Source organism: Leucoraja erinacea, chromosome 35 (genome assembly GCF_028641065.1).
Source record: "Leucoraja erinacea ecotype New England chromosome 35, Leri_hhj_1, whole genome shotgun sequence".
Lineage (NCBI taxonomy): Eukaryota > Metazoa > Chordata > Chondrichthyes > Rajiformes > Rajidae > Leucoraja > Leucoraja erinaceus.
In genome coordinates, this window is record NC_073411.1 from 13,161,288 (window position 1) to 13,188,186 (window position 26,899).

At 54.2% G+C, this 26,899-nt stretch overlaps 1 protein-coding gene across 1 annotated transcript; it reads left to right on the forward strand.

The window, feature by feature from the left end:
- The first annotated feature begins 5,175 nt into the window (after window positions 1-5,175).
- Window positions 5,176-23,387, forward strand: slc39a14 (solute carrier family 39 member 14). Its single transcript, XM_055662354.1, has 9 exons — window positions 5,176-6,062; window positions 11,752-12,004; window positions 12,652-12,838; window positions 15,942-16,111; window positions 17,933-18,055; window positions 18,661-18,839; window positions 20,762-20,970; window positions 21,731-21,915; window positions 22,591-23,387. The coding sequence occupies exons 2-9, from the start codon at window positions 11,753-11,755 to the stop codon at window positions 22,738-22,740; spliced, it is 1,455 nt and encodes a 484-aa protein (XP_055518329.1). The 5' UTR covers window positions 5,176-6,062; window position 11,752; the 3' UTR covers window positions 22,741-23,387.
- Window positions 23,388-26,899: the final 3,512 nt, after the last annotated feature.

A 26,899-nucleotide genomic window follows, 5' to 3' on the forward strand; every position in this document is an offset into this window, starting at 1 on the left:
ATCTAAGCCTTAGCTTTGCTGTACAATTGACATCCATATCTTGGATAGATCATCACAAGTTGATCTGCATTCAGCCATCACCCGCGGGCAAGCGACTTAACCCATCATATCCACACAGGCTCTTTGAGAGAGCGTTCCATTAATTGTGTTTCTATCCAACCTTGCAAATATTCCTGTTTGGGTGAATTCATCCAATTCCTCTTATTGGAAAGTTACCATTGAATTTGTTTCCACTGTCCCTCCAGTGGGTGTACTCTGGAGAAAAAAAACATGTTGTGTGAAAATAAAATATTTGTTCTGCTTCTTCCGTCCAGTTTTTATTCCAAATGTTCTTAAACTTGTTCTTGAGCTGCAACGACACTTCTGTAGAAGTTAGAAACGTAGGAAATGGGTGCGGGAGTGTGTCGTTCGAGCCAGCACCGCCATTCAATGTGACCATGGCTGGTCATCCAGAATCAGTACCCCGTTCCTGCTTTCTCCCCGTATCCCTTGACTCCATTAACCCCAAGAGCTGTATCTAACTCTCTTGAACATATCCAGTGTATTGGCCTCCACTACCTTCTGTGGCAGAGAATTCCACAGATTCACAACTCTCTGGGTGAAAATGTTTTTCCTCATCTCAGTCCTAAATGGCCTACCCCTTATTCTTAAACTGTGTGACCCCTGTTTCTGGACTCCCCCAACATCTGGAACATATTTCTTGCATCTAGCCTGTCCAATCCCTTAAGAATTTTATATGTTTCTTTAAGAAACCCTCTCACCCTTCTAAATTACAGTGGATATAAGCCGAGTCGAGAAGTCACTGACTGTTCAAGGCAGAGCATTGTGAATGAGGCTTCTTGCCCAGGAGCCAAGGCCGTGAGCAGATAGAACCAGCCGTGCTGTTCTGCAAATTGCTTGGGTCTGCTGCCTTCTGTTCATGTGACCATTACCACCATGTGCCACAAGTTATCCACTGGTGGTTTGGTTCAGGAGCTCAAATCCAGTTGAGTGAAGTCTTGTCCGTTGCACTACTCATTGGGAGCAGATGTACGGCAATACCTGTTGTCTTTAGTTTAGATCAACAGCGCGGAAACAGGCCCTTCGGCCCACCGAGCCCGCACCGACCAGCGATCCCTGCACACTAACACTGCCCTACACACACCGGGGACAATTTACATTTATACCATGCCAATTCACCTACAAACCTGTACGCCTTTGAAGTGTGGGAGGAAACCGCAGATCTCGGAGAAAACCCACACAAGTCATAGAAACATAGAAGATAGGTGCAGGAGGAGGCCATTCGGCCCTTCAAGCCAGCACTGCCATTCATTGTGATCTCTGGCTGATTGTCCCCAATCAATAACCTGTGCCTGCCTTCTCCCCATATCCCATGATTCCACTAGCCCCTTGATCTCTATCTAACTCTCTCTTAAATCCATCCAGTGATCTGTGGCAGGGAATTCCACAAATTCACAACTCTCTGGGTGAAAAGGGTTTTTCTCACCTCAGTCTTAAATGGCCTCCCCTTTATTATAAGACTGTGTGTGGCCCCCTGGTTCTGGACTCGCCCAACGTTGGGAACATTTTTCCTGCATCTAGCTTGTCCAGTCCTTTTATAATTCTATGGGGTGAACATGCAAACTCCGTACAGACAGCACCCGTAGTCAGGATCGAACCCGGGTCTCCGGCGCTGCAAGGCAGTAGCTCTACCGTTGCACCACTATTCTTTAAGGAAGGACATTGTTCAAACACACTGGGCATCACATTATTCCGTTAATATGTGGTTCCAAATTCGCCAGGAAACCACCTGCCTGGGGCAGACTGAAACAAGCCAAGTTAAGTCCACAATGTGTACTCTGTTCACCTTGTGGTCAAGATGGCGTGCATTATGCAAACACCATTGGCCAGATAGTGCTCCAGGGGTGTGCTCTTGATCTCTGGTCCACAGGTAGAGGTGAGCCAGGTGTTCTCACCTGCAAAAGTGGGCTGGGGATCCACTGCAAGATGTTCCCTTGCAAAGCCACCCAACGCTGGTCAAGTCAATGCCAATGGAAGCCTCCAGAGCCTGCCAGCCTTCCTTGCACTGATCTTGCAGCAAGGACCACAAACGCTGGCCTCAATAAAGATCTGATTACGCGGCTCACCAACATTTTGATGTTCAATTTAAATTAATCTACTCCGAGCAGGAGTAAATCAATCCTGTCTGCATAGGAATACAATCAAAAAACACAAAGTGCTCAACAGGTCCACTGGCATCTGTGAAACATAGAAAATAGGTGCAGGGGTAGAGGCCATTCGGCCCTTCGAGCCTGCACCGCCATTCAATATGATCATGGCTAATCATCCAACTCAGTATCCTGTACCTGCCTTCTCTCCATACCACCTGATCCCTTTAGCCACAAGGGCCACATCTAACTCCCTCTTAAATATAGCCAATGAACTGTGGCCTCAACTACCTTCTGTGCCAGAGAATTCCACAGATTCACCACTCTCTGTGTAAAAAATGTTTTCCTCATCTCGGTCCTAAAAGATTTCCCCCTTATCCTTAAACTGTGACCCCTTGTTCTGGACTTCCCCAACATCGGGAACAATCCTCCTGCATCTAGCCTGTCCGAACCCTTAAGAATTTTGTAAGTTTCTACAAGAGAAAATAAAAGATAGACAAAAATGCTGGAGAAACTCAGCAAGAGAGGCAGCATCTATGGAGCGAAGGAATAGGTGACGTTTGGGGTCGAGACCCTTCTTCAGACATCTGCGGAAAGAGAACTCATTGGAACACAAGGCCAAGTGGCGCAGCGGGTAGTGTTGCTGCCTCGCAGCGCCAGAGACCTGGGTTCGATCCTGACTACAAGTGTTGTCCATGTGAAGTTTTCACTCTCTCCCACTGACTGCGTGGGTTTCCTCTGGGTGCTCCGGTTCCCTCAAACATCCCAATGACATGCGGGTTTGTAGGTCAATTGGCTTCTGCAACTTGCCCCTCGTGTAGAGGATGCAACAAGTGGGATAACATCGAACTGGGTGATCGATGGTCGGTGTGGACTCAATGTTTGAGAAAGAACTGCAGATGCTGGAAAAATTGAAGGTAGACAATAATGCTGGAGGAACTCAGCGGGTGAGGCAGCATCTATGGAGCGAAGGAAAAGGGTCTCGACCCGAAACATCACCTATTCCTTCCCTCCATCAATGCTGCCTCACCTGCTGAATTTCTCCAGCATTTTTGTGTACCATCGGTGTGGACTCGGTGGGCCAAAAGACCTATTTTTATGCTGTATCTCTATAAACTAAAGGTTCTTCAGCCTGAAACGTTGCCTCTGCGGAATAGACATTTCCACAGCTGCTGCCTGAGTGCTCCCATCATTTTATGTTCTTTGGATTTCCAGCTTTGCATGTTATTTGCTTTTCATTCCCCATGCAGATAGAACCTCCTCTGTAAGTTTAGCAAGGTCAGGTTAAAGGACTGGCAAGGTTGGAGGGCAGTGAATCTGTGGAATTCTTTGCCACAGAAGGTTGTGGAGGCCAAGTCAGTGGATTTATTTAAGGCAGAGATAGATAGATAGATGGATTCTTGATTAGTACCGGTGACAGAGGATATGGGGAGAAGGCAGGAGAATGGGGTTGGGAGGGCGAGATTGATCAGCTATGATTGAATCAAGGCGGAGTTGACTTGACCTATTTCTACTCCTATCACTTATGACTTCCGCAGGCCTCCTAAGTGACACTCACTCACAGCCTGACTGCAGATGGGAATTTAAAACCAGTCGCTGTTGAATTATTCAGAGCGTTGCTGCTTCCCCAGGTGACATGGCTGTGGCTGTGTTTTGCCCTTGCTAGCATGCCGGGCCACTGAATCTGAGCCCCAGCTCTCACCTCGCCTCGCCTCTCTCCTCTAAGAACCTCCACCGCGTCTGTGTTATACTTTACAAGGGAGGCTGTCAGGGTTTGTTAACTTCTATACAGCTGTTTGTGTTGTGTTTACCATCTTGAAACCAGTCTCAATCTACCTCCTCTGGCAGCTTGTTCCATACACCAACCAGCTTTTGTGTGGGAAAAATTTACCCCTCGGATTCCTATTAAATCTTTTTTCCCCTTCAGCTTGAACCTATGTCCTCTGGTCAATAGTCAATAGTCAATAGGTGCAGGAGTGGGCCATTCAGCCCTTGGAGTCAGCACCGCCATTCAATGTGATCATGGCTGATCATCCCCAATCAGTTCCTGCCTTCTCCCCATATCCCCTGACTGCTATTTGTAAGAACCCTATCTAGCTCTAGGTCCTCGAGTCACCTACTCTGGACAAGAGACTGTGCATCTATCTACCCGATCGATTCCTCTCACGATTTTATCCATGATTATAACAAGTGGGACCGTCACCCGTTCGAGATCTCGACCCGAAACGTTGCCTATTTCCTTCGCTCCACATAGATGCTGCCTCACCCGCTGAGTTTCTCCAGCAATTTTGTCTACCTTCGATTTTCCAGCATCTGCAGTTCTTTCTTAAACGGGTAGTGGATGGAGGTGGGTACACAAAAATGCTGGAGAAACTCAGCGGGTGCAGCAGCATCTATGGAGCGAAGGAAATAGGCGACGTTTCGGGCCGAAACCCTTCTTCAGACTGATGGGGGGTGGGGGGGAGAAGGAAGAAAAAAGGGAGGAGGAAGAGCCCGAGGGCCGGGGATGGGAGGAGACAGCTCGAGGGTTAAGGAAGGGGAGGAGACAGCAAGGGCTAGCAAAACTGGGAGAATTCAACGTTCATGCCATCCGGACGCAAGCAACCCAGGTGGAATATGAGGTGCTGTTCCTCCAATTTCCGGTGTTGCTCATTCTGGCAATGGAGGAGACCCAGGACAGAGAGGTCGGATTGGGAATGGGAGGGGGAGTTGAAGTGCTGAGCCACCGGGAGTTCAGGTAGGTTATTGTGGACTAACCTCCGCTTAGTCTCCCCGATGTTAATCAGCTGACATCTAGAGCAGCGGATGCAGTAGATGAGGTTGGAGGAGATACAGGTGCACCTTTGTCGCACCTGGAACGACTGCTTGGGTCTTGAATGGAGTCGAGGGGGGAGGTGAAGAGACAGGTGTTGCATTTCTTGCGGTTGCAATGGAAAGTGCCCGGGGAGGGGGTGATACGGGAGGGAAGGGAAGAATTGACAAGGGAGTTGCGGAGGGAGCGGTCTTTGCGGAAGGCAGACATGGGGGGAGATGGGAAGATGTGGCGAGTGGTGGGGTCATGTTGGAGGTGGCGGAGGATTATGTGTTGTATTTGCCGGCTGGTGGGGTGAAAGGTGAGGACTAGGGGGACTCTGCCCTTGTTGTGAGTGCGGGGATGGGGAGAGAGAGCAGTGTTACGGGGTATGGATGAGACCCTGGTGCGAGCCTCATCTATGGTGGAGGAGGGGAATCCCCGTTCCCTGAAGAACAAGGACATTTCCGATGCCCTGGTGTGGAACGTCTCATCCTGGGAGCAGATGCGGCGTAGGCGGAGGAATTGGGAGTAGGGGATGGAGTCTTTAAAGAGGGCAGGGTGGGAAGACATGTAGTCCAGATAGCCATGTGAGTCAGTTGGTTTGTAGCGTATGTCGGTCAGAAGTCTGTCCCCTGCGATGGAGATGGTGAGGTCAAGGAATGGTAGGGAAGTGTCGGAAATGGTCCAGGTGTATTGGAGTGCCGGATGGAAGTTAGTGGTGAAGTGGATGAAGTCAGTCAGTTGTGTGTGGGTGCAGGAGGTGGCACTAAAGCAGTCGTCGATGTAACGGAGGTAGAGGTCGGGGATGGGGCCCTGGTACGTATTGAGCAAGGATAGGTGGCTGTGCCCTTGGATGCAGGGACGGGCGGTCGGTGTGCGTGCGCCTTTAAGGGGCGGGATTGTCGCAACTCAGGTTAGTATCCGTGAAACGAGACATTGTAGCGGCGGTGGCGGCGGCGGCAAAGGCAAAGACCTGGAGCGGATCCGCGGGGGAAGCCGGAGCGCAGATCAGATCAGATCAGATCAGAGGAGCGGAGACGTGGAACTCGGGCAGCGGACACCCGGCTTCATCCCGAGCCGTAGCCAGGGAGCGGAGCGCCGGTACACGGGCACACGGCAAGGTCAGGCAAGGGGAGGGGAGGGGAGGGGAGGGGAGGCCCGGGGCCGGCGGTGGCACAGGCACATGCACAGGGTTGGTGGGACCGGGGAGCGCGGCTCTGGGGCCGGGAGGATGGCAACGTGTCACTCGTGTCCCGCTGGGCCCGCGGCCGCTCGTAGCAGGCGAACCCCCCACCCCCCACCCACCGGCTCAGGGAGTCAGAGCCCGGCTGTTCCTGCCCTTGGAGAGAGTGTGGCAGAGATTCACTGTGTGTGTGTGTGTGTGTGTGTGTGTGTGAGCCCAGGTTTGTGTGTTAGTGCGCGCGTGTATGTGGTTGTGTGTGTATGCATGTGTGTGTGTGGTAGTGTGTGTATATGCATGTGTGCGTGGTAGTGTGTGTGTGGTAGTGTGTGTATATGCATGTGTGCGTGGTAGTGTGTGTGTGGTAGTGTGTGTGTGTGGTGGGTGTGTGTGTGTGTGTGTGGGTGGGTGTGTGTGTGGGTGTGTGTGTGTGTGTGGTGGGTGTGTGTGTGTGTGTGTGTGTGGGTGGTAGTGTGTGTGTGTGTGTGTGTGTGTGTGTGTGGGTGTGTGTGTGTGTGGTGGTGTGTGTGTGTGTGTGGTTGTGTGTGTGTGTGTGTGGGTGGTGTGTGTGTGTGGGTGGTAGTGTGTGTGTGGGTGGTGTGTGTGTGTGGGTGGTAGTGTGTGTGTGGGTGGTAGTGTGTGTGGGTGGTAGTGTGTGTGGGTGGTAGTGTGTGTGTGCCTGTCCCGCTGAGTTACTCCAGCATCTTGTGTCTATCTTCGGTTTAAACCAGCATCTGCAGTTCCTTCCTGCACACTCCACTCTGTGCTACCTCTATGCAGTCACGGACAGCGCAGCGGTAGAGTTGCTGCCTTACAGCAAAAAGCAGCGCCAGAGACCCGGGTTCGATCCCGACTACGGGTGCTGTCTGTTTGGAGTTTGTACGTTCTCCCCGTGATCTGCGTGAGTTTTCACCGAGATCTTCGGTTTCCTCCCACACTCCAAAGACGTGCAGGTTTGTAGGTTAATTGGTTTGATTAATTGGCTTGATAAAATGTAAAACTTGTCTAACGGCCAGTGTTGAGTGATACTCTACCTAGAACTGTTTAGCGCAGATCCAGATCTGCTGGAATGTGTAGACTGTAAACAACTCGTGTGTTCTAGGAAAGAGCAGTGGGCACTTAGAAATAAATGCACTGCATTTAAACACTTAGCCAGTCGGGCAGCGTCTGTGGAGAGAGGAACAGGACTCTGATGAAGGATGATTATTCTGAACCATAACCGGTTGCACCTTCCGCAGATGCTGCCTGGCCAGTGGAGAGTTGCCAGTGATTACCTGCATCGGCAGGTCCCAGCGTCGGCTTTTGTGTTTCATTCACAATTACATTCCAGTAATCTTTAAATTTACTGGGTTACAGTACCGGTGAGGACGGGTCTGTTTGTATAACATCGGTATATGGATGACGTAGAACTGGGTGGCAGTGTAAGCTGCGAGGAGGATGCTATGAGGCTGCAGGGTGACTTGGACAGGTTGGGTGAGTGGGCAGATGCAGTATAATGTGGATAAATGTGAGGTTATCCACTTTGGTGGCAAGAACAGGAAGACAGATGCTGCCTCACCTGCTGAGTTTCTTCAGCATTTTTGTCTACCTTCGATTTTTCCAGCATCTGCAGTTCCTTCTTAAACATTACCTGAATGGTGTCAGATTAGGAGAAGGGGAGGTGCAACGAGACCTGGGTGTGCTTGTACATCAGTCACTGAAAGTAAGCATGCAGGTACAGCGGGCAGTGAAGAAAGCCAATGGCATGTTGGCCTTCATAGCCAGAGGATTTGAGTTTAGGAGCCAAGAAGTCCTGCTGCAGTTGTACGGGGCCCTAGTGAGACCACATCTGGAGTATTGTGTGCAGTTTTGGTCTCCTAATGTGAGGAAGGACATTCTTGCTATTGAGGGCGTGCAGTGTAGCTTCACCAGGTTGATTCCCGGGATGGCTGGACTTGGATGCTGAAAGAATTGGTCAACTGGGCTTGTATTCGCTGGAATTTAGAAGGATGAGAGGGTCTCTTATAGGAACCCGTAACATTCTTAGAGGATTGGACAGGGTAGATGCAGGAAAATTGTTCCCGATGTTGGGGGAGTCCAGAACCAGGGGTCAATAGACAATTGTCACAGTTTAAGATAAGGGGTCAGCCATTTAGGACTGAGATGAGGAGAAACATTTTCACCCAGAGAGTTGTGAATCTGGAATTCTCTGCCACAGAAGGCAGTGGAGGCCAATTCACTGGCTGTTTTCAAGAGAGAGTTAGATTTCGCTCCTGGGGCTAAGGGAATCAAGGGATATGGGGGAAAAAGCCACAACGGGGTACTGATTGTGGATGATCAGCCATGATCATATTGAATGGCGGTGCTGGCACGAAGGGCCGAATGGCCTACTCCTGCACCTACTTTCTATGTTCCTAACACTGGGGTACAGTACCAGAGGGTACTGAAGAAGGGTCTCGACCCGAAACGTCGCCAATTCCTTCTCTCCATAGATGCTGCCTCACCTGCTTAGTTTCTCCAGCATTTTGTCTCTACCAGTGGGGGCAGGCCTGTCACTGTATCATACTGGGGTACAGTATTGAACTGAAAGACGCTTGTTCCAGGTACCCACCACCCTCTGTGTAAATACTCGACACACACACACACATCTCCTTTAGACTTTCCCCTTCTCACCTTAAACCTGAGCCCTCCAGTAATTGAATTTTCCAAATTGGTTCTGACTCAGTAACCTATCCAAGCCTCTCATAATTTTACCCTATTACATCAGATCTCCCGGCAACCCCTTACATTCCTGATTTAACAATCTCAGTCTTGCCGGCCTCTCCCTGTAATAATACCTTCCAAACCAGGCATCATTCTAGTAAATGTGTACGATGCAACTGCAGATGTTGGTTTAAACCGCATCTGGAGTATTGTGTGCAGTTTTGGTCCCCTAATTTGAGGAAGGACATTCTTGCCATTGAGGGAGTGCAGCGTAGGTTCGCCAGGTTAATTCCCGGGATGGCGGGACTGTCATATGCTGAGAGAATGGAGCGGCTAGGCTTGTATACTCTGAAGTTTAGAAGGATGATCTTATAGAAACATATCAAATTCTTAATGTTTAAGAAAGAACTGAAGAAGCTGGAAAAATCGAAGGTAGACAAAATTGCTGGAGTAACTCAGCGGGTGAGGCAGCATCTGTGGAGCGAAGGAATAGGTGACGTTTGGGGTCGTCAGTCTGAAGAAGGGTCTCGACCCAAAACGTCACCTATAAAATTCTTAGAGGATTGGACAGGCTAAATGCTGGGAAAATGTTCTAGATGTTGGGGGAGTCCAGAACCAGGGGTCACGGCTTTCAATGTTGTGTTTCTAGATATATACGCTGCATATACAATAGCACAATAGCAAGAATGTCCTTCCTCAAATTAGAGGACCAAAACATCACCTGTTCCTGTTCTCCAGAGTTGCTGCCTGACCTGCTGAGCAGGGACTACCTGACCTACCTCATCAGGGACTAACCTTACTGTACCATTCTACTGTTTTTAAAAATATTGCAGTTTTTTTCCTTTTTCCATTCCTCCCACAATATGTAAAATGTAAAAAGAATATGTGATTCTGTTCCATTCTGTTTGTTGTTTGTAGTTTGTTTTTTGCACAAAGCCTGCGAGCATTGCCACTTTTCATTTCACTGCACATCTCGTATGTGTATGTGACGAATAAACTTGAGTTGCTCCAGCTCTCTGAGGCTGTCTTCAGTGGCAGACAGCTGAGCGAGCGTCTGTGTGTGTGAGTGTGAACAGTAACGTGCTCATGCTGTGTGGAATGCAGTCGCCCACTGGCTGCTGGAGTCTGGAGCGGTGAGAGGCGAGGTTGAGTGAGCAGCTTTGTCCTGTGGTCTTGGCTGGAATGTGGGCAATGTAGAGAGCTGCAGTCACTGGGTAAACTCTCCCACAAGTGTGACATGATGACACACACACTCACACTCACACACACACACACTCACACACACACATTTTCTCACACACAATCACATTCTTACACTCACATTCTCTCTCTCACACACACACACACACACACACTTACACACACACATTCTCTCACACACACACAATCACATTCTCACACTCACATTCTCTCACACACACACTCTCACACACACACACACACACACACACACACTCACTCGCACGAAAACATGTTCCCGATGTTGGGGCAGTTCAGAACCAGGGGCACACACACAGTTTAAGAATATCGGGTCGGCCATTTAGAACGGAGACGAGGAAACAGTTTTTCTCACAGAGAGTGGTGAGTCTGTGGAATTCTCTGCCTCAGAGGGCGGTGGGGGCAGGTTCTCTGGATACTTTCAAGAGAGAGCTAGATAAGGCTCTTAAAAATAGCGGAGTCGGGGGATATGGGGAGAAGGCAGGAACGGGGTACTGATTGGGGATGATCACATTGAATGGCGGTGCTGGCTCGAAGGGCCGAATGGCCTAGTCCTGCACCTATTGTCTATTGTCTATTGTCACACCATCACAGACGGCTCTGGCAGCGTTAGTGGAGGCAGAGGGATGTGGGACTGTTGTTGCGTGACTCGCTGTCTTCCACTGTTTACTGTCAATATTGACCCCGGACTCTGCCTGGCTGGACATGGTGTGAGCGTGCGTCAGTGGCCTCTGTCCGTGTGACTCTGGTTGGCTGTGAGTGACCACTGAGCCAATGAACCCACACAAAGTGCCAGCTGTGGACACGGGGTCAGTCAGACCTGGACAGGTGCTGCTGGGCAACAGGTAGGTGGTTGTTTGTGTGGCCTTCACAGTGGAGGGAGCATTAAAGAGAGAGTTAGATACAGCCCTTAGAGGGATATGGGGAGAAAGCAGGAACGGGGTACCGATTGTGGATGATCAGCCATGATCATCGGGATCTTATTGAAACATATAAGATTATTAAAGGCTTGGACACGCTAGAGACAGGAAAGATGTTCCCGATGTTGGGGGAGTCCAGAACCAGGGGCCACAGTTTAAGAATAAGGGGTCGGCCATTTAGAACGGAGACGAGGGAAAACTTTTTCACCCAAAGAGTTGTGAATCTGTGGAATTCTCTGCCTCAGAAGGCAGTGGAGGCCGATTCTCTGGATGCTTTCAAGAGAGAGCTAGATAGAGCTCTTAAAGATAGCGGAGTCAGGGGATATGGGGAGAAGGCAGGAACGGGGTACTGATTGGGGATGATCAGCCATGATCACATTGAATGGCGGTGCTGGCTCGAAGGGCCGAATGGCCTACTCCTGCAGCTATTGTCTGTGTTTCTCTGCAGCGACAGATCTTTGCGAGGGGGATTGCTGATAGTTTGGGGGAGATGGCGATCGCTGTGGTGATGGGGCATTAAGGGGTAATGTTGGGGGCATGTTCCCAGTGGGCAAGGTGACCTGGCCAGGCTGGACACAGTGACACGGACTCCGGCTCTGACCCCCCTCTCTGTCTGGCCCCCCCTCTGTCTGCCCCCCCCCCCCCCCTCCCTTGTGTCCTGTCCGCACAACCTTCTCACTCCCGTCTCCCTCTGGCACCTGGTTCCATCTCCCTACCACCCTGCGCGTGAAGGAGCAGGCCCTTCGGCCCGGAATGTCTGTACTGGGCATGACAGCATTAAACTAACCTCACCCTGTGTCTGCGTTGCAGGATGTACCTGAGTGGCCAGTTCCCCGGTGTTGGTGTGTGCCGCGGGCTGCTGCTGATGTGGACGGTGATGGCGGTGGACGGGACGCGGTGGAACGGCACCGTCCCGCCCCCCGCTGCCTTCCTGCGAGACCTCCTCAGCCGTTACGGTGAACACCAGGTGTTGGAGCTGCACCAGCTGAAGGCGCTGCTCAACCGGCTGGACGTGGGTGTCGGCAACACCGGGGCCCGCACCGGCAACCGGAGCCTCGACAAGGTAACCTGCCCGGTAACACCGGGACCTCACCTGCCCCAACCACCCTTGCTACCTGTCTGGCTCAGGTGGACCATCATCTGTGGGCCCCTTGAGGAGAGAGGGTAGTAGGGGAGGGAAGGGTGGAGAGGGGGGTGGTGGGGGAGGTGAGTGGGGGAGGGGTGGGGTGGGGTGGTGAGGGGAGGAGGGGGAGGGGAGGGGGGCAGGGAGGGGTGGGGGGGAGGGGAGTGGGGGAGGCAAGGGGAGGGGGGGTGAGGGGAGGTGGGGGAGGAGTGGGGGGGGGGTGAGGGGGGAGGGGGGGAGTGGAGAGGAGGGGGGGGGGTGGGGGTGGAGGAGGGGGGAGTGGGGGAGGGGGGGGTGGTGGGGAGGGGGGGAGGGGTGGGAGGGGGGGGGTGGTGGGAGGGGAGGGGAGAGGAGGGGAGGGGGAGTGGGGGAGGGAGGTGAGTGGGGGAGGGGTGGGGTGGTGAGGAGGGGAGTGGGGGGAGGGGGGGGGTGGTGAGGAGTGGGGGGGGGAGTGGGGGAGGGGAGTGGGGGAGGGGGGAGGGGTGGAGGGGGGGAGGGGGGAGTGGGGGGAGGGGGTGGGGGGGGGGAGGGGAGGGTCTCTGTCTCTCTGGGCCGGGGTCTGACGCTCCCATCTCTGCCCGGTTCAGTGTTTCTCGTCGGCGGAGATCTTTGCCATCCACCAGCTGACCAACAGCAGCCGCATTGATGGTGCTGCCCTGACGCACATCTGCCCCACCGTCCTGCAACAGCTGGAGAGCGGAGCGTGCACGGCTGACAACCTGGAGGACCAGGAGGACGAGGTGACCGACGGGCAGAAGCCCAGCGCCACAGAAGGTGGGTGTCCCAGAGAGAGCTCCCCCTCTCCCCCCCCTCCCCCTCCCCCTCCCCCCCTCCCCCCCCCCTCCCCTCCCCCTCCCCCTCCCCCTGGTCACTCCCCCTCCCCCTCCCCCTGGTCACTGCCAGCCTCTCCCCTGTCAGTGGGACAACTGTGGGGAAGAGGAGGGGGTGATTATGGGGGCGGTTGACTGTGGGGGAGTGGGTTGACTATGGGGGGGGAGGATGATGGGGGGGGTTATTGTGTGTGGGGTGATTATGGGCGTGGATTTACTGTGGGGTGGGGGGTGTGATGGGGTGACTGTGGGGATGGAGGGACTGTGGAGGGGGTGCTTATGGGGGGGGTTTGATGACGGTGGAGCGGGTGCAGCCTCTCAGTAACACCCACTGCGGGCTTTCTGTGCACAGTGTGGGGTCTGGGCTTTGTCAGCGTGTCTGTGATCAACCTCAGCTCGCTGACCGGAGTCACGGTCACTCTGTGCCGGCGAAAGCCTTTCTTCCGCAGGGTCTTCGTCTACTTTATCGCCCTGGCCATCGGCACTCTCACCTCCACCGCCGTCCTGCAGTTGATCCCAGAGGTGCGGTACGCCAGTCACGTGGTCCCCACCGCCCACTGGGTGGTGCCGTGCACGCTAACACCGTCCATGTCCCCTGTCTCTGGGAGATGAATGTTGGGGCCGTCACACACGTAACCGCTCCCTCACTCCGGGTGTGTGTGTGTGTGTCTGTGTGTGTGTGTGTGTGTGTGTGTGTCTGTGTGTGTGTCTGTGTGTGTGTCTCTGTGTGTGTGTGTGTGTGTCTGTCTGTGTGTGTGAGTGTGTGTGTGTGTGCCTGTGTGTCTGCGTGTGTGTGTGTGTCTGTGTCTGTCTGTGTGTGTCCCTGTGTGTGTGCGCATATCCGTGTATGTGTCTGTCCGTGTGTGTGTCTGTCTGTCTGTGTGTGTGTGTACGTGTGTGTGCGCGTATCCGTGTATGTGTCTGTCCGTGTATGTGTCTGTACGTGTGTGTGTGTGTGTCTGTGTGTGTGCGCATATCCGTGTATGTGTCTGTCTCTGTGTGTGTCTCTGTGTGTGTCTCTGTCTGTGTGTGTGTGTCTGTCTGTGTGTGTGTCTGTCTGTCTGTCTGTGTCTGTGTGTACGTGTGTGTGCGTTTATCCGTGTATGTGTCTGTGCGTGTCCGTGTGTGTGTGTCCGTGTGCGTGTGTGTGTCCATGTGTGCGTATCTGCGTGCATGTGTAGCATGTGCCCACTCGGAGTGAGGAAGCCCATCGATTGATCAGGGCACGGCTGCCACCACAGTGGGTTTCAGCGAGACTTATCCCCCCCCCTCGTACAGTCATCCTGGGGGTGGGTGTGTGAGGTTTCACACCCCTCTGCCCCCCATAGCAGCACTAACCAAGGCTCCCAGCACCAATGTGTGGGCGGCCACTGTGATAATTGGAGCACTGGTCACTGGTCACTGGTCGGCCCCGGGAACTGGTCCAAGGGCAATGTCGAGCTGAAACTCACCGCGCGGTCCTGCTCTCCCCCTCTGTCCACTCTGTGACTCGGCCAGCGAGATTTCTCGGATAACGCACCCCTTCCCAGCGAATGTACCCGCAAATTGTCAACTAAGCAGCTCCCCAGTTGGAACTGGGTCAGAGGGTAAATGTGAGTGTGTGTGTGTGTGGCCTTTAGTCGGGGCAGGATTAGCCGGGTGATCTGAACGGGGTCTAAGCTCATTAGAGGGACTAGGTACTGGTGCCTAGCAACCTGTTTCGCAGAACCCTGCTGTTCCTCCTTGCATTCTGCCACTGAATATTGACCTTTAAGTCCCCAACTATGAAATACACGCCTCACAGCGCCAGAGACCCAGGCCCGATCCTGGCCTCGGATGCTGTCTGTGTGGAGTTTGCATGTTTATCCCGCTCTGACCGCCTGGGTTTCCCCCCCCCCCCCCCCCCCGGGTGCTCCGGTTTCCTCCCACGTCCCAAAGACGTGCGGATTAGCGGGCTGATTGGTGGCTAAAATCTTTGGAGACAGGATGGATGAAACAGGGACTATATTTCGATGGTAGACAAAAGTGCTGGAGAAACTCAGCAGGTGCAGCAGCATCTAGAAACTTACAAACATTCTCAAGGGGTTGGACAGGCTAGATGCAGGAAGATTGTTCCCAATGTTGGGGAAGTCCAGGACAAGGGGTCACAGTTTAAGGATAAGGGGGAAATCCTTTAGGACCGAGATGAGAAAAACATTTTTCACACAGAGAGTGGTGAATCTGTGGAATTCTCTGCCACAGAAGGTAGTTGAGGCCACTGTTCATTGGCTATATTTAAGAGGGAGTTAGATGTGGCCCTTGTGGCTAAAGGGATCAGGGGGTATGGAGAGAAGGCAGGTGCAGGATACTGAGTTGGATGATCAGCCATGATCATATTGAATGGCGGTGCGGGCTCGAAGGGCTGAATGGCCTCTACTCATGCACCTATTTTCTATGGAATGAAGGAAATGGGCAACGTTTCGGGCTGAAACGTTGCCTATTTCCTTCGCTCCATAGATTCTGCCGCACCCACTGAGTTTCTCCAGCACTTTTGTCTACCTTCGATTTTCCAGCATCTCACACACACACACACACACACACTCAGATCGGTCACCATCTTGTTAAATGGGAGAGGAGGGGCCAGCACTGAGGGGCCGAAGGGCCAGCTTCTGATCCAACGAGTCCTGTATTGATGATGTGAAGGTGCAACGTTATTTGAGAAATCAGCTGGGGGCTCCTGGCCTTCAGTGGGCTCCAGTGGGCTGTCGGATGTCCAGCAGTCACTGAGATATCGAGGATGGATTAATTTAATGGTGTGTTTTTTTTCTCTCTCTCTGTCTCTCTCCTTCCCTCTCTCTCTTTCTCTCTCTTTCTCTCTCTCTGTCTCTCGTTCTCTCTATTTCTCTCTCTCTCTCTCTCTCTCTCTCTCTCTCTCTCTCTCTCTCTCTCTCTCTCTCTCTCTCTCTCTCTCTCTTTCTCTCTTTTTCTCTCTCTCTCTCTCTCTTTTTCTACCCCCCCCCCAAATGGAATAACCCTCCCCCTCTCGCTCCGTTTGGGTTGTGGACCTCTGCCCTTGTGGGGGCCATCAGTCTGGGGTTATGGTTTCCTCTGTGTGACTGTGATCTCGCTCTGCTCGCTGCTGGGAGCCAGTGTGGTGCCATTTATGAGGAGAACCTTTTACAAGCGGCTGCTGCTGTATTTCATTGCCCTGGCCATCGGTACCCTCTACTCTAATGCACTCTTTCAGCTCATCCCTGAGGTACTGTGGAAGCCTGTGTGCATGCGCGCGTGTGTGTGTGTGTGTGTGTGCGTGCGTGTGTGTGTGCATATGAGCGTGTGTGTGTGCGTGTGTACGCACGTGTGTGCGTGTGCGCGCGTGTGTGTGTGCGCGCATGTGTGTGTGTGCGCGTACGTGTGTGTCACGGAGGATGTACCGGGGTTAGTTCCTGCCGATGGTACGCAGAAGGTAGATGCAAAATGCTGGAGTATCTCAGCGGGACAGGCAGCATCTCTGGAGAAATGGAATGGGTGACGTTTCAGGTCGAGATCTCAGCCCGAAACGCCGTCTGTTCCTTCTCTCCACAGATGCTGCCTCACCTACTGAGTTACTCCAGCATTTTGTGTCTACCCCCGTTCCTGCCATTTTCTCCCCATATCACTTAGAAACATAGAAAATAGGTGCAGGAGTAGGCCATTCGGCCCTTCGAGCCTGCACCGCCATTCAATATGCCATTCAATATGATCAAGACTGATCATCCAACTCAGTATCTTGTACCTGCCTTCTCTCCATACCCCCTGATCCCTTTAGCCACAAGGGTCACATCTAACTCCCTCTTAAATATAGCCAATGAACTGTGGCCTCAACAACCTTCTGTGGCAGAGAATTCCACAGATTCACCACTCTTGGTGTAAAAAAAATAAAATTCTCATCTGGGTCCTAAAAGATTTCCCCCTTATCCTTAAACTGTGACCCCTTGTCCTGGACTTCCCCAACATCGGGAACAATCTTCCTGCATCTAGCCTGTCCCAACCCCTTGATTCCTTTAATCTCCTATAAGTTTCTGCCCTCTCCCCGTAAACCTACGCCCTCTAGTCTTGGACATTTCCACCAGGCTGTGACTGTCTACCATATCTGAGTCGTTCCAGATCGCCCATTCCAGACACCGACGCTCTCCATCAGTCGGAGAAGATGAAAGGAGGGGGGGTGGGTGGTCTCTGAATGATCGCCTATTGTTGACCAACAGTTGGTCTTTGACAGCCCACTGCACATCCTCCGTGCGGAGTGAATGGGGGGGGGGGGGGGGGGGGGGGGGGGGGTCTGGGTGTTCATGGGGAGATACTCGGGCAGGTTGTACCACCTCTTTGAATTGTCGAGGTGACTCTCTCCGTGCCCCAGCCCGGTGACCGAGCTGCCGTTCCCCCCCCCCCCCCCCCCAAAAACAAGCTGGAGTGGGAGGGGCGCGGACCAAAGCCGAGACGGTCAGCACGGAGATGATGGGCTGAAGGGCCTGTTTCCCTGCTGTATGTCTCCTAAGTCCAGTGGTGGCCGTCCCAGTGACACCCTGAGGTGGTCTTTGCTCACGGGGGGGGGGGGCGGGAGGGGGAGGGGTGGTATGTCAAGGATCTGATGCCCATAGACCTCAACCCCAGCTCCCACTCGCCCCCCCCCTTCCAGCACCGTCCCTCCCACCAGAACCCACTCCAGCACTGCCCCCCTCCCCCATGCCCCCCTCACCTGAGATCACCTGTGCAAGGTGTGTCCTGGCACCCAGGTGTTGCCCCTCCACATCCGGAGAAGGCCGGCCCCATCCACATCTGGCATCCCCGGTGATCCCCCACCTCCTGGGTCGGGATGTGACCCTGCATGGGGTGGGCCGGAGGAGTGAGGTTTGGGGGAGGGGGGGAGGGGTGGGGTTGGAGGGGCCGCTGGCTTTAATCTGACCAAGTGGGGCCAGCTTCGTTGGGCAGCACAGAGGTGATGGGCAGAAGGGCCTGTCCGCTGACCACACGTCCCCATGTCCAGCGACGTTGTCCGGCCGTCATGGACCTCTCCTTAACGCTGGCTGTCAACCTCCCACAGGCCTTTGGCTTTGACCCCAGGAAGCCGGATTATGTGACCAAGTCGGTGGTGGTCTTCGGTGGATTCTATCTGTTCTTCTTCACCGAGAAAATCCTCAAGATGATCATGAAACCCAAGGAGAAGGTAAGGGAGGGAGGTTTCAGGTCGACACCCTTCTTGGCAGTGGGGCAGGGGGTATGAGGCAGGTGTGGGCATTGAAGTCGCAGTCAGAAGATACAGGGTGCTGAATCTGTGATACTCATTGCCTCCAGAATCAGGGGCCACAGTTTAAGAATAAGGGGTCAGCCATTTAGAATGGAGACCAGGAAACACTTTTTCTCACAGAGAGTGGTGTGTGTGTAGAATTCTCTGCCTCAGAGGGCGGTGGAGGCAGGTTCTCTGGATGCTTTCAAGAGAGACCTAGATACATCACAGTGGGGAAGCTGAGGCTGTTTCACAGCAGAGTATGAGGCCATTCGGCCCACTGAGTCTCTGCTGGCCCTGGGTGGAGCAGTGCTGTTGGTGCAAGCTCTTTGCCCCTGGTTGGCACTTGGTGGGGAGCAGGGGGCTGTGTGTCGAGGGGTTCAACCCGTGGGATGTGGTGCAAGACCCTCTAGTCCTGTCTGGGGTGGGAAGAGAGGGTGGAGGGAGTGGGGGGTGGTTGGTTGGTTTAGTTTAAAGATACAGCGTGGAAACAGGCCGTTCAGCCCACCGAGTCCATGCTAACCCCTCAGCCGGTGTCCCCACAGCGCCGAGTGAAGGGCCACAGTCACTGCTGTCCGGAGCAGCTGATGACGGGCAGTGAGCAGGAGGACGGGGCATTGGAGAAGCTGCAGAACGGTGGCGTGGGGCGGGCACCCTGCCCAGGCAGTGGCGACTGTGAGCGGCAGAGTCTGTCCGAGGCAGCCCGGCCTGGAGGGGCCGGTCAGTGTGGTGGGGGGCACAGGTCACACGGGTCAGTGTCAGTGTGGGTGGGGGGGTCACAGGTCAGTGTGTGTGTGGGTGGGGGTCAGGGTCAGTGTGTGTGTGTGGGGGGGGTCAGTGTGTGTGTGTGGGGTCAGTGTCACGGGTGTGTGTGTGTGTGGGGTCACGGGTCAGGGTGTGGGGGGGTCACGGATCAGTGTGTGTGGGGTCACGGGTCAGTGTGTGTGGGGGTCACGGGTCAGTGTGTGGGGGGGTCACGGGTCAGTGTGTGGGGTCACGGGTCAGTGTGTGTGTGGGGTCACGGGTCAGTGTCACGGGTGTGGGGTCACGGGTCAGTGTGTGGGGGGGTCAGGGTCAGTGTGTGTGGGGGTCACGGGTCAGTGTGTGTGGGGTCACGGGTCAGTGTGTGTGTGGGGTCACGGGTCAGTGTGTGTGGGGGGGTCAGTGTGTGTGGGGGTCACGGGTCAGTGTGTGTGTGGGGGGGTCACGGGTCAGTGTGTGTGGGGGGGTCACGGGTCAGTGTGTGTGGGGTCACGGGTCAGTGTGTGTGTGGGGTCACGGGTGTGTCACGGGTCAGTGGGTCACGGGTCAGTGTGTCACGGGTCAGTGTGGGGGTCACGGGTCAGTGGGGTCACGGGGTCAGTGTGTGTGGGGGGTCACGGTGGGGTCACGGGTCAGTGTGGGGGTCACGGGTCAGTGTGGGGGGGGGTCACGGGTCAGTGTGTGTGGGGTCACGGGTCAGTGTGTGGGGGTCAGGGTCAGTGTGTGTGGGGGTCACGGGTCAGTGTGTGGGGGGTCACGGGTCAGTGTGTGGGGTCATGGGTGTGTGGGGTCACGGGTCAGTGTGGGGGGGTCACGGGTCAGTGTGGGGTCACGGGTCAGTGTGTGTGTGGGGTCACGGGTCAGTGTGTGTGTGGGGTCACGGGTCAGTGTGTGGGGTGTGGTCAGTGTGTGTGTGGGGTCACGGGTCAGTGTGTGGGGGGGTCACGGGTCAGTGTGGGGGGTCACGGGTCAGTGTGTGTGGGGTGTGTGGGGGTGTGGGGTCAGTGTGTGTGGGGGGGTCACGGGTGTGGTGTGGGGTGTGTGTGTGGGGTCAGTGTGTGGGGGTCACGGGTCACGGGTCACGGGTCAGTGTGTGTGGGGGGGTCACGGGTCAGTGTGTGTGGGGGGTCAGTGTGTGTGGGGTCCTGGGTCACGGGTCAGTGTGTGTGGGGTCAGTGTGTGTGGGGGTCACGGGGTGTGTGTGGGGTCACGGGTGTCACGGGTCAGTGTGTGTGGGGTCACAGTGTGTGGGGGGTCAGTGTGTGTGGGGTCACGGGTCAGTGTGTGTGGGGTGTGGGGGGGGTGTGGGGGGGGTCACGGGTCAGTGTGTGGGGTCATGGGTCAGTGTGTGTGGGGTCACGGGTCAGTGTGTGTGGGGTCACGGGTGGTCAGTGTGTGTGGGGTCACGGGTCAGTGTGGGGGGGTCATGGGTCGGGTCAGTGTGGGTCAGTGTGTGTGGGGTCACGGGTCAGTGTGTGTGGGGGGTCACGGGTCAGTGTGTGTGGGGTCACGGGTCAGTGTGGGGGGGTCACGGGTCAGTGTGGGGGGGTCAGTGTGTGGGTGTGGGGTCACGGGTCAGTGTGTGTGGGGTCACGGGTGTGTGTGGGGTCACGGTCAGTGTGGGGTCACAGGTCAGTGTGTGTGGGGTCACGGGTCAGTGTGTGTGGGGTCACGGGTCAGTGTGGGTGGGGTCACGGATCAGTGTGTGTGGGGTCACAGGTCAGGGTGTGTGGGGTCACGGGTCAGTGTGCGTGGGGTCACGGATCAGTGTGGGGGGGGGGTTGGGGATGGTCCCTGTGTGGGGGGGGGGGGGTCTTGGACTGACTGTGTGCTGGAGTGGTCTGGAGGGGCTGAACACCACTGGACTGACCCCCCCCCCCCCTCCCCACAGGAGCGTTGCCATGGCAACTGCTACTGGCTGAAGGGCAGCCGGTACTCGGACATCGGGACTCTGGCCTGGATGGTGACCCTGAGCGACGGGCTGCACAACTTCATCGACGGCCTGGCCATCGGCGCCTCCTTCACCGTCTCTGTCTTCCAGGGGGTCAGCACCTCCATCGCCATCTTGTGTGAGGAGTTCCCCCACGAGCTGGGTGAGCAATGGGTGGGGGGGGGGGGGGGGGGGGGTACAGAGTGGGTGGGGAAGGAGGGGGGGAGTGTGGGGTGGTGGGGGGAGAACAGGAGGGTTGGGGTTACAGACCCCTGTGGGGTGCAGGGGTCACAGGGTGGGGGGTTAAAAGATGGGGATGGCTGTAGGTGCCTGCGCGCGCACACTCACACTCTCTCACACATGCACACATTCACACTCTCACCTCACACACACACACACACACACATTCACACAACACACACACACACACACACTCACACTCACACACACACAGTCTCTCACACTCACACTCTCACACACACTCTCTCTCACACACACACACACACACACACACACACACACACACACACACACACACTCACACACACACACTCACACACTCTCTCACACACACACTCACACACACACACACTCACACACACACACACACACACACACACACTCTCACACACACACACACACACACACACACACACACACACACACACACACACATTCACACACACACACACACACACACATTCACACACACACACACACACTCTCTCACTCACACACACACACACACACACTCTCACACACACACACACACACACACACTCTCTCACACACACACAATTTGTGGGGGTGTGGGGCAGAGAAGCAGACACCCACACATACAGTGAGAGGGTGGATGTAGGGAGACGGCCACACACCCGCGTCCAGTGCTGACCGACCGCTCTGCTCTCTCCACCCACCCCCAGGTGACTTTGTCATCCTACTGAATGCGGGCATGAGTTTACAGCAGGCTCTCTTCTTCAACTTCCTGTCCGCCTGCTGCTGCTACCTGGGCCTGGCCTTTGGGATCCTGGCCGGCAACCACTTCTCCCCCAGCTGGATCTTCGCCCTGGCGGGGGGCATGTTCCTCTACATCGCCCTGGCCGACATGGTAGGTCAATGGGCCATAGGGGGGAGTACGAGGGGTCAGATTGGACGGAGCAAAGGAACAGGGGTTGTGGGGGAAAGATCAGGGGTCATAAGGGAATCGCGAGAGGGTCAGAGGGTGAGAGGGTGGTCAGTTGGGAGAGGGTGGGCAGGAGGTAGGGGGGAAGTGGAATGGGAGAGGGGGCAGTGATGGGAGGGAGAGCGGTGAGGAGATGGGGGGTGAGGAGAGGGGGTAGGAGTTGTGCCCCGTTTAAGAAGATCCAGGGAAGGGACTGCATGCAGAGATCGCCCCTGACCTTCCCCTTGACTTTCCCTCCCGACCTTTCCCCTCCTGACCTTTCCCCCCCCGACCTTTCCCCTCCTGACCTTCCCCCCCCAACATTTTTTACACAGAGAGTGGTGAATCTGTGGAACTCTCTGCCACAGAAGGTAGTTGAGGCCACACAGTTCATTGGCTATATTTAAGAGGGAGTTAGATGTGGCCCTTGTGGCTAAAGGGATCAGGGGGTATGGAGAGAAGGCAGGTACGGGATACTGAGTTGGATGATCAGCCATGGTCATATTGAATGGCGGTGCAGGCTCGAAGGGCCGAATGGCTTCTACTCCTGCACCTATTTTCCATGTCTATGTTTCCCCCCTGACCTTTCCCCCCTGACCCTCCCCCCCTGTGTTCCCACAGTTCCCCGAGATGAACGAGGTGAGCAAAGATGAGGATGGGCAGGAGTCGACATCGCTGGTGGTCTTTGCGATACAGAACGCTGGACTACTGACCGGGTTTGCCATCATGTTGCTGCTCACCATGTACTCGGGGTCCATCCAGTTCGGCTAGAGACGGTGACGGGCACGGCCGCGGTGTCGGGCAGCGCTGGCGGTCAGTGTGCCCGGAGCACTGAAGGCCAGGGAGCCGGGCAGTGCTAGTGGTCAGTGTGCCGGTCACGGATTCGGCCAGTGCTGGTGGCCATGGATCTGGACAATGCTTCCGGTCATTTTGCTGGTCAATGCCACCAGTCACTGTGCTGGCGGTCACTGCGGCCGCTGACCCTCACACGGAGCGGGTCTCCGGCCATCGAGGGGGCATGGACACGCCGGCATCCCCAACGCCGCCTCCGATTCAGAAACACGCTGGTGGCAGGACACGTCCATAGTCTGTTTAGCAGCAAAGTGATTCCTGCTCCTCCCGACCGGTCCAAGACTGGACACTCTCCAGGGTGGTCACAGTTACGGCTGACCCATCCCCCCCATGGCCACACATTCCAAGCCCAGCCCCAGTGGGGACACAGGGAGTGCAGGTTTACTGGGAGTGGGGCAGGCTTTAGGTGAAAGAACCCTCACTCTTTCCCCCCCCAATCGCACTCCCAGGTCTCCTGCTGCCCTTTTGTTCCCAGTCCAGTCGTGGACATTAGTCGAAAGGTTGTGAGGATGTGTGAGCATTATTGAGGGCGTTATTGGTGGATGTGGGCATTTATGAGGGGCTATTGGTGGGAGGATATGGGCATTAGCGATGGGGGTATATTGGTGGGAGACGCAGGTGTGGGCATTAGTGATGGGGGTATTGGTGGGAGACGCAGGTGTGGGCATTAGTGAGGGGGGTATATGGTGGGTGAGAGGATGATGTGGGCATTAGTGGCGGTGCAGGTGTCTCATTGGCAGGGCAAAGCGGCATTAGTAGGAGGGGCAGGGTGTGGCACTGGGGCAAGGGGGTATTGCCGGAAGGGGCAGATTTACCCTTCGGACCTGGGAAGATGCGATGGGGACTGAGGGGCCGGCTAGTGGGGAACTCTGAAGTTCTGCGGGACAGGCAGCATCTCTGGATGGAAGGCATGGGTAACGTTTCGGGTCGAGGCCTTTCTTCAGTCCCTGGGGAGACTGGAGAGGAGACTGGGGGGAACTTTGCGCAGAAACCGTTGACTGGTGAAGGTGAGTGGTGATCGGTCACTTGTGGCAGGACAGCAGGCAATGCTAACGCTTGTTCACCGTTCACTGGTAACTTTGGTCATCCAAATATAAACCTTAGCAATAGTTTGAGTCAAAAATATCAGGGAATCAGCGACTCATAGAATCACACAACACGGTTACAGGCCCTTCAGCCCACTTTGCCCATGCTGACCAAGATAGTCTGTGGAATTTTCTGCATTAGAGAAGTTCGAGGCAGGTTCTCTGGATACTTTCCAGAGAGAGCTAGATAATGCTCTTAAAGATAGCGGAGTCGGGGGATATGGGGAGAAGGCAGGAACAGGGTACTGTTTGGGGATGATCAGCCATGATCATATTGAATGGCGGTGCTGGCTCGAAGGGCCGAATGGCCTACTCCTGCACCTATTGTCTATTATCTACATTAGTCCCACCTGCTCTCGTTTGTCCCATATCCCTCTAAACCATTAGTCCCACCTGCACCTGTCCAAATTTCTTAAAACACTGTTAAAGTACCTCCCTCAACTACCTCCTCTGGCAGCTCGCTCCAAACACCCACCAACCGCTGTGTGAAAAAAAAGTTGCACGCTCAGGTTCCCATTATATCATCCCCCCCCCCCTCACCATAAACCTATTGTGCAATGTGTTTGATAGAAAGCAATTGCCCGATCTAAGTCCTGAAGCAAATGAAATGTTTACTCTCAACAGAAAATGCAGGTGATCTTGTCTCCGGAAGTTGTGTATCAAAGATCCTATAGCGGAGCAAGATAGACCACTCCTGCTAAATGCAATGGGCTGACGTGTAGTACGCAACGGAGCGGAACGTGGGCCTTTTTTTCATCCATTTCAGTAACCGGACCCGACCCGACTCGCAGTGTAATCAACGTTGCGGGGAAAAGTTTCTGTTAATACATTATAATTCTGAAAATGAGGAGAAGATTTTTACCAAATAACTTTTATTTTTACGAGGATGTTTCCGTAACCGGCTTCCGTCTCCGCACTAGTATCTTTGCTCCGCTACGGGATCTTTGGTGCGGAGATGGAAGCCGGTTATGGAAATGGCGCCAAAAATGACCCATGAATCTGCCCACGACCGTACTACGTTTTTTTCGTTGAGTGGACTATCTTGCTCGCTGTAGGATCTTTGCTGTGTACTGTGTTATCTGCTGATGGAGAGCCTATAGTACGATCCTACCACATGTTCATCAGGGGCGGAGGTTGGCAGTGAGACGGGGACATTCAGATGTCCATTGGCGCTCAGACCAATGTCTGCTCCCCGTCTCAGACATTCCTTTAGAGGTTCCCTCAGTCCACTAGCCAGAAGTAGTAGAAGTCCACTGGCTGGAAGGAGTAGAAACAGGAACCTGCAGATGCCGGTTTACACAAAAAGACACAAAGTGCTGGAGTAACTCAGCGGGTCAGGCAGCATCTCCGGAGAATGTTGATTCCGTGACGTTTCGGATCAGGATCCGTCTGATCTTATTGAAACCTTTAAGGGTTTGGACACGCTAGAGGCAGGAAACATGGGGGAGTCCAGAACCAGGGGCCACAGTTTAAGAATAAAGGGTAGGCCATTTAGAACGGAGACGAGGAACTTTTTCACGCAGAGAGTGGTGAGTTTGTGGAATTCTCTGCCTCAGAGGGCGGTGGAGGCTGGTTCCCTGGATACCTTCAAGAGGGAGCTAGATAGAACTCTTAAAGATAGCGGAGTCAGGGGATAAGGGGAGACGGTACAGATTGGGGATGATCATATTGAATGGCGGTGCTGGCTCGAAGGGCCGAATGGCCTACTCCTGCACCTTTTGTCTATTGATCTGCCAACAGTTATAAAACGCAAATTACATGAAACATGAAATTAAAGTGATGATTGGAAAGGATTGGAGATGTGCAAAGATTGGGGGGGGGGGGCGGTCTAAATCTCAGTGTCAGTCTACCCCACAACAGAAGGGGGAGGAGTTGTGATACAGTTTGATAGCCACAAGGAAGAAAGATTTCCCATGGCGTTCTGCCCTGCATCTTGATGGAACCTGTCTGTTGCTGAAGGTGCTCCTCAGGTTGACCAGTGTGTTACCTTTCTGTGTTCTCCAGAGCTGCTGTCTGGCCCGCTGAGTTAAGGGCCTGTCCAAATGTACGAGCTCACCCAAGAACTCTCCCGAGTTTTAAAAAAATCAAACTCGTGGAAGTACGTAGAACGTACGTAGTGGGTATGTCAGAGCTCGTAACGCTAACGGCAGGTACTCGGGAAACGCGGTAAGTTCGGGAACATTTATCAACATGTTGAAAAATGTCCACGAGAGCCCCGAGTACTGACACCGTATTACCGTAATTCTCCGAGTTCGAATCGGAGGAAACTCGGGGGAACTCTGGAATTAGCTTGTATAGTGGGATAGTGTGTACAACCTTTCCCTGTACTGCCTGGCTGTTCACAGCCTGTGCTATTTAAAAGCAATATCACTTGTAAAAGCCAAGAAGTATTACACCAACGTGTTAGATGCTGTTTGCGTGATTTACTCGGTTATCAAAATGCTATTTATTTGTTGCTGTTGTACTATACTAGTCAAGGGTCTGTGGGCTTTGATGCCAGTGCAGGGTGGTCTCCTCACACCCATCCTCTGGCAAGAGGGGCTTCAGGGGGCTGGATCCTGGAGGATACAGTGTGGGTCACACCCAGGAGGTTTTGTGGGCTTCTGACAAACTCATCTGGACCCCCTGCTGTAAATACCTCAGCTCTGACTGCAGGGGTGACATCTGCTGCTGTATGTTGTGAAAGACTGAAGCAAAATGAATGAACGCACCATGCTGGCGATGGGATAGCCTATATATTGTGAACTGTAGAAACTTCAATAAAGGTGAGCTGAATTCTGACTCTGGTGTCTGCGAATCGTGGACCATTTGGGCCATTAGACTTGTGCCTGTTCTCCCATTAGTCCAACTCCCTTGCTATCCCCCCTCACAATTCTGCAATTTTAATTTTCTTTTTGGGTATTTGTCCAAAATATTCTCCAGCTCCCTACACTCTTCCTGGTTGCATCCAAAACATAAATCTGATTCCAGTTCTCCAGCCTCATAGGTTCATA

Excerpts from the sequence above, each read along its gene's own strand:
- slc39a14 (XM_055662354.1), top strand. The coding sequence starts at position 11,753 with ATGTACCTGAGTGGCCAGTTCCCCGGTGTTGGTGTGTGCCGCGGGCTG. Across the intron at positions 18,056-18,660 it reads TCATGAAACCCAAGGAGAAG|CGCCGAGTGAAGGGCCACAG; the intron begins GTAAGGGAGGGA and ends GTGTCCCCACAG. Across the intron at positions 21,916-22,590 it reads ACATCGCCCTGGCCGACATG|TTCCCCGAGATGAACGAGGT; the intron begins GTAGGTCAATGG and ends GTGTTCCCACAG.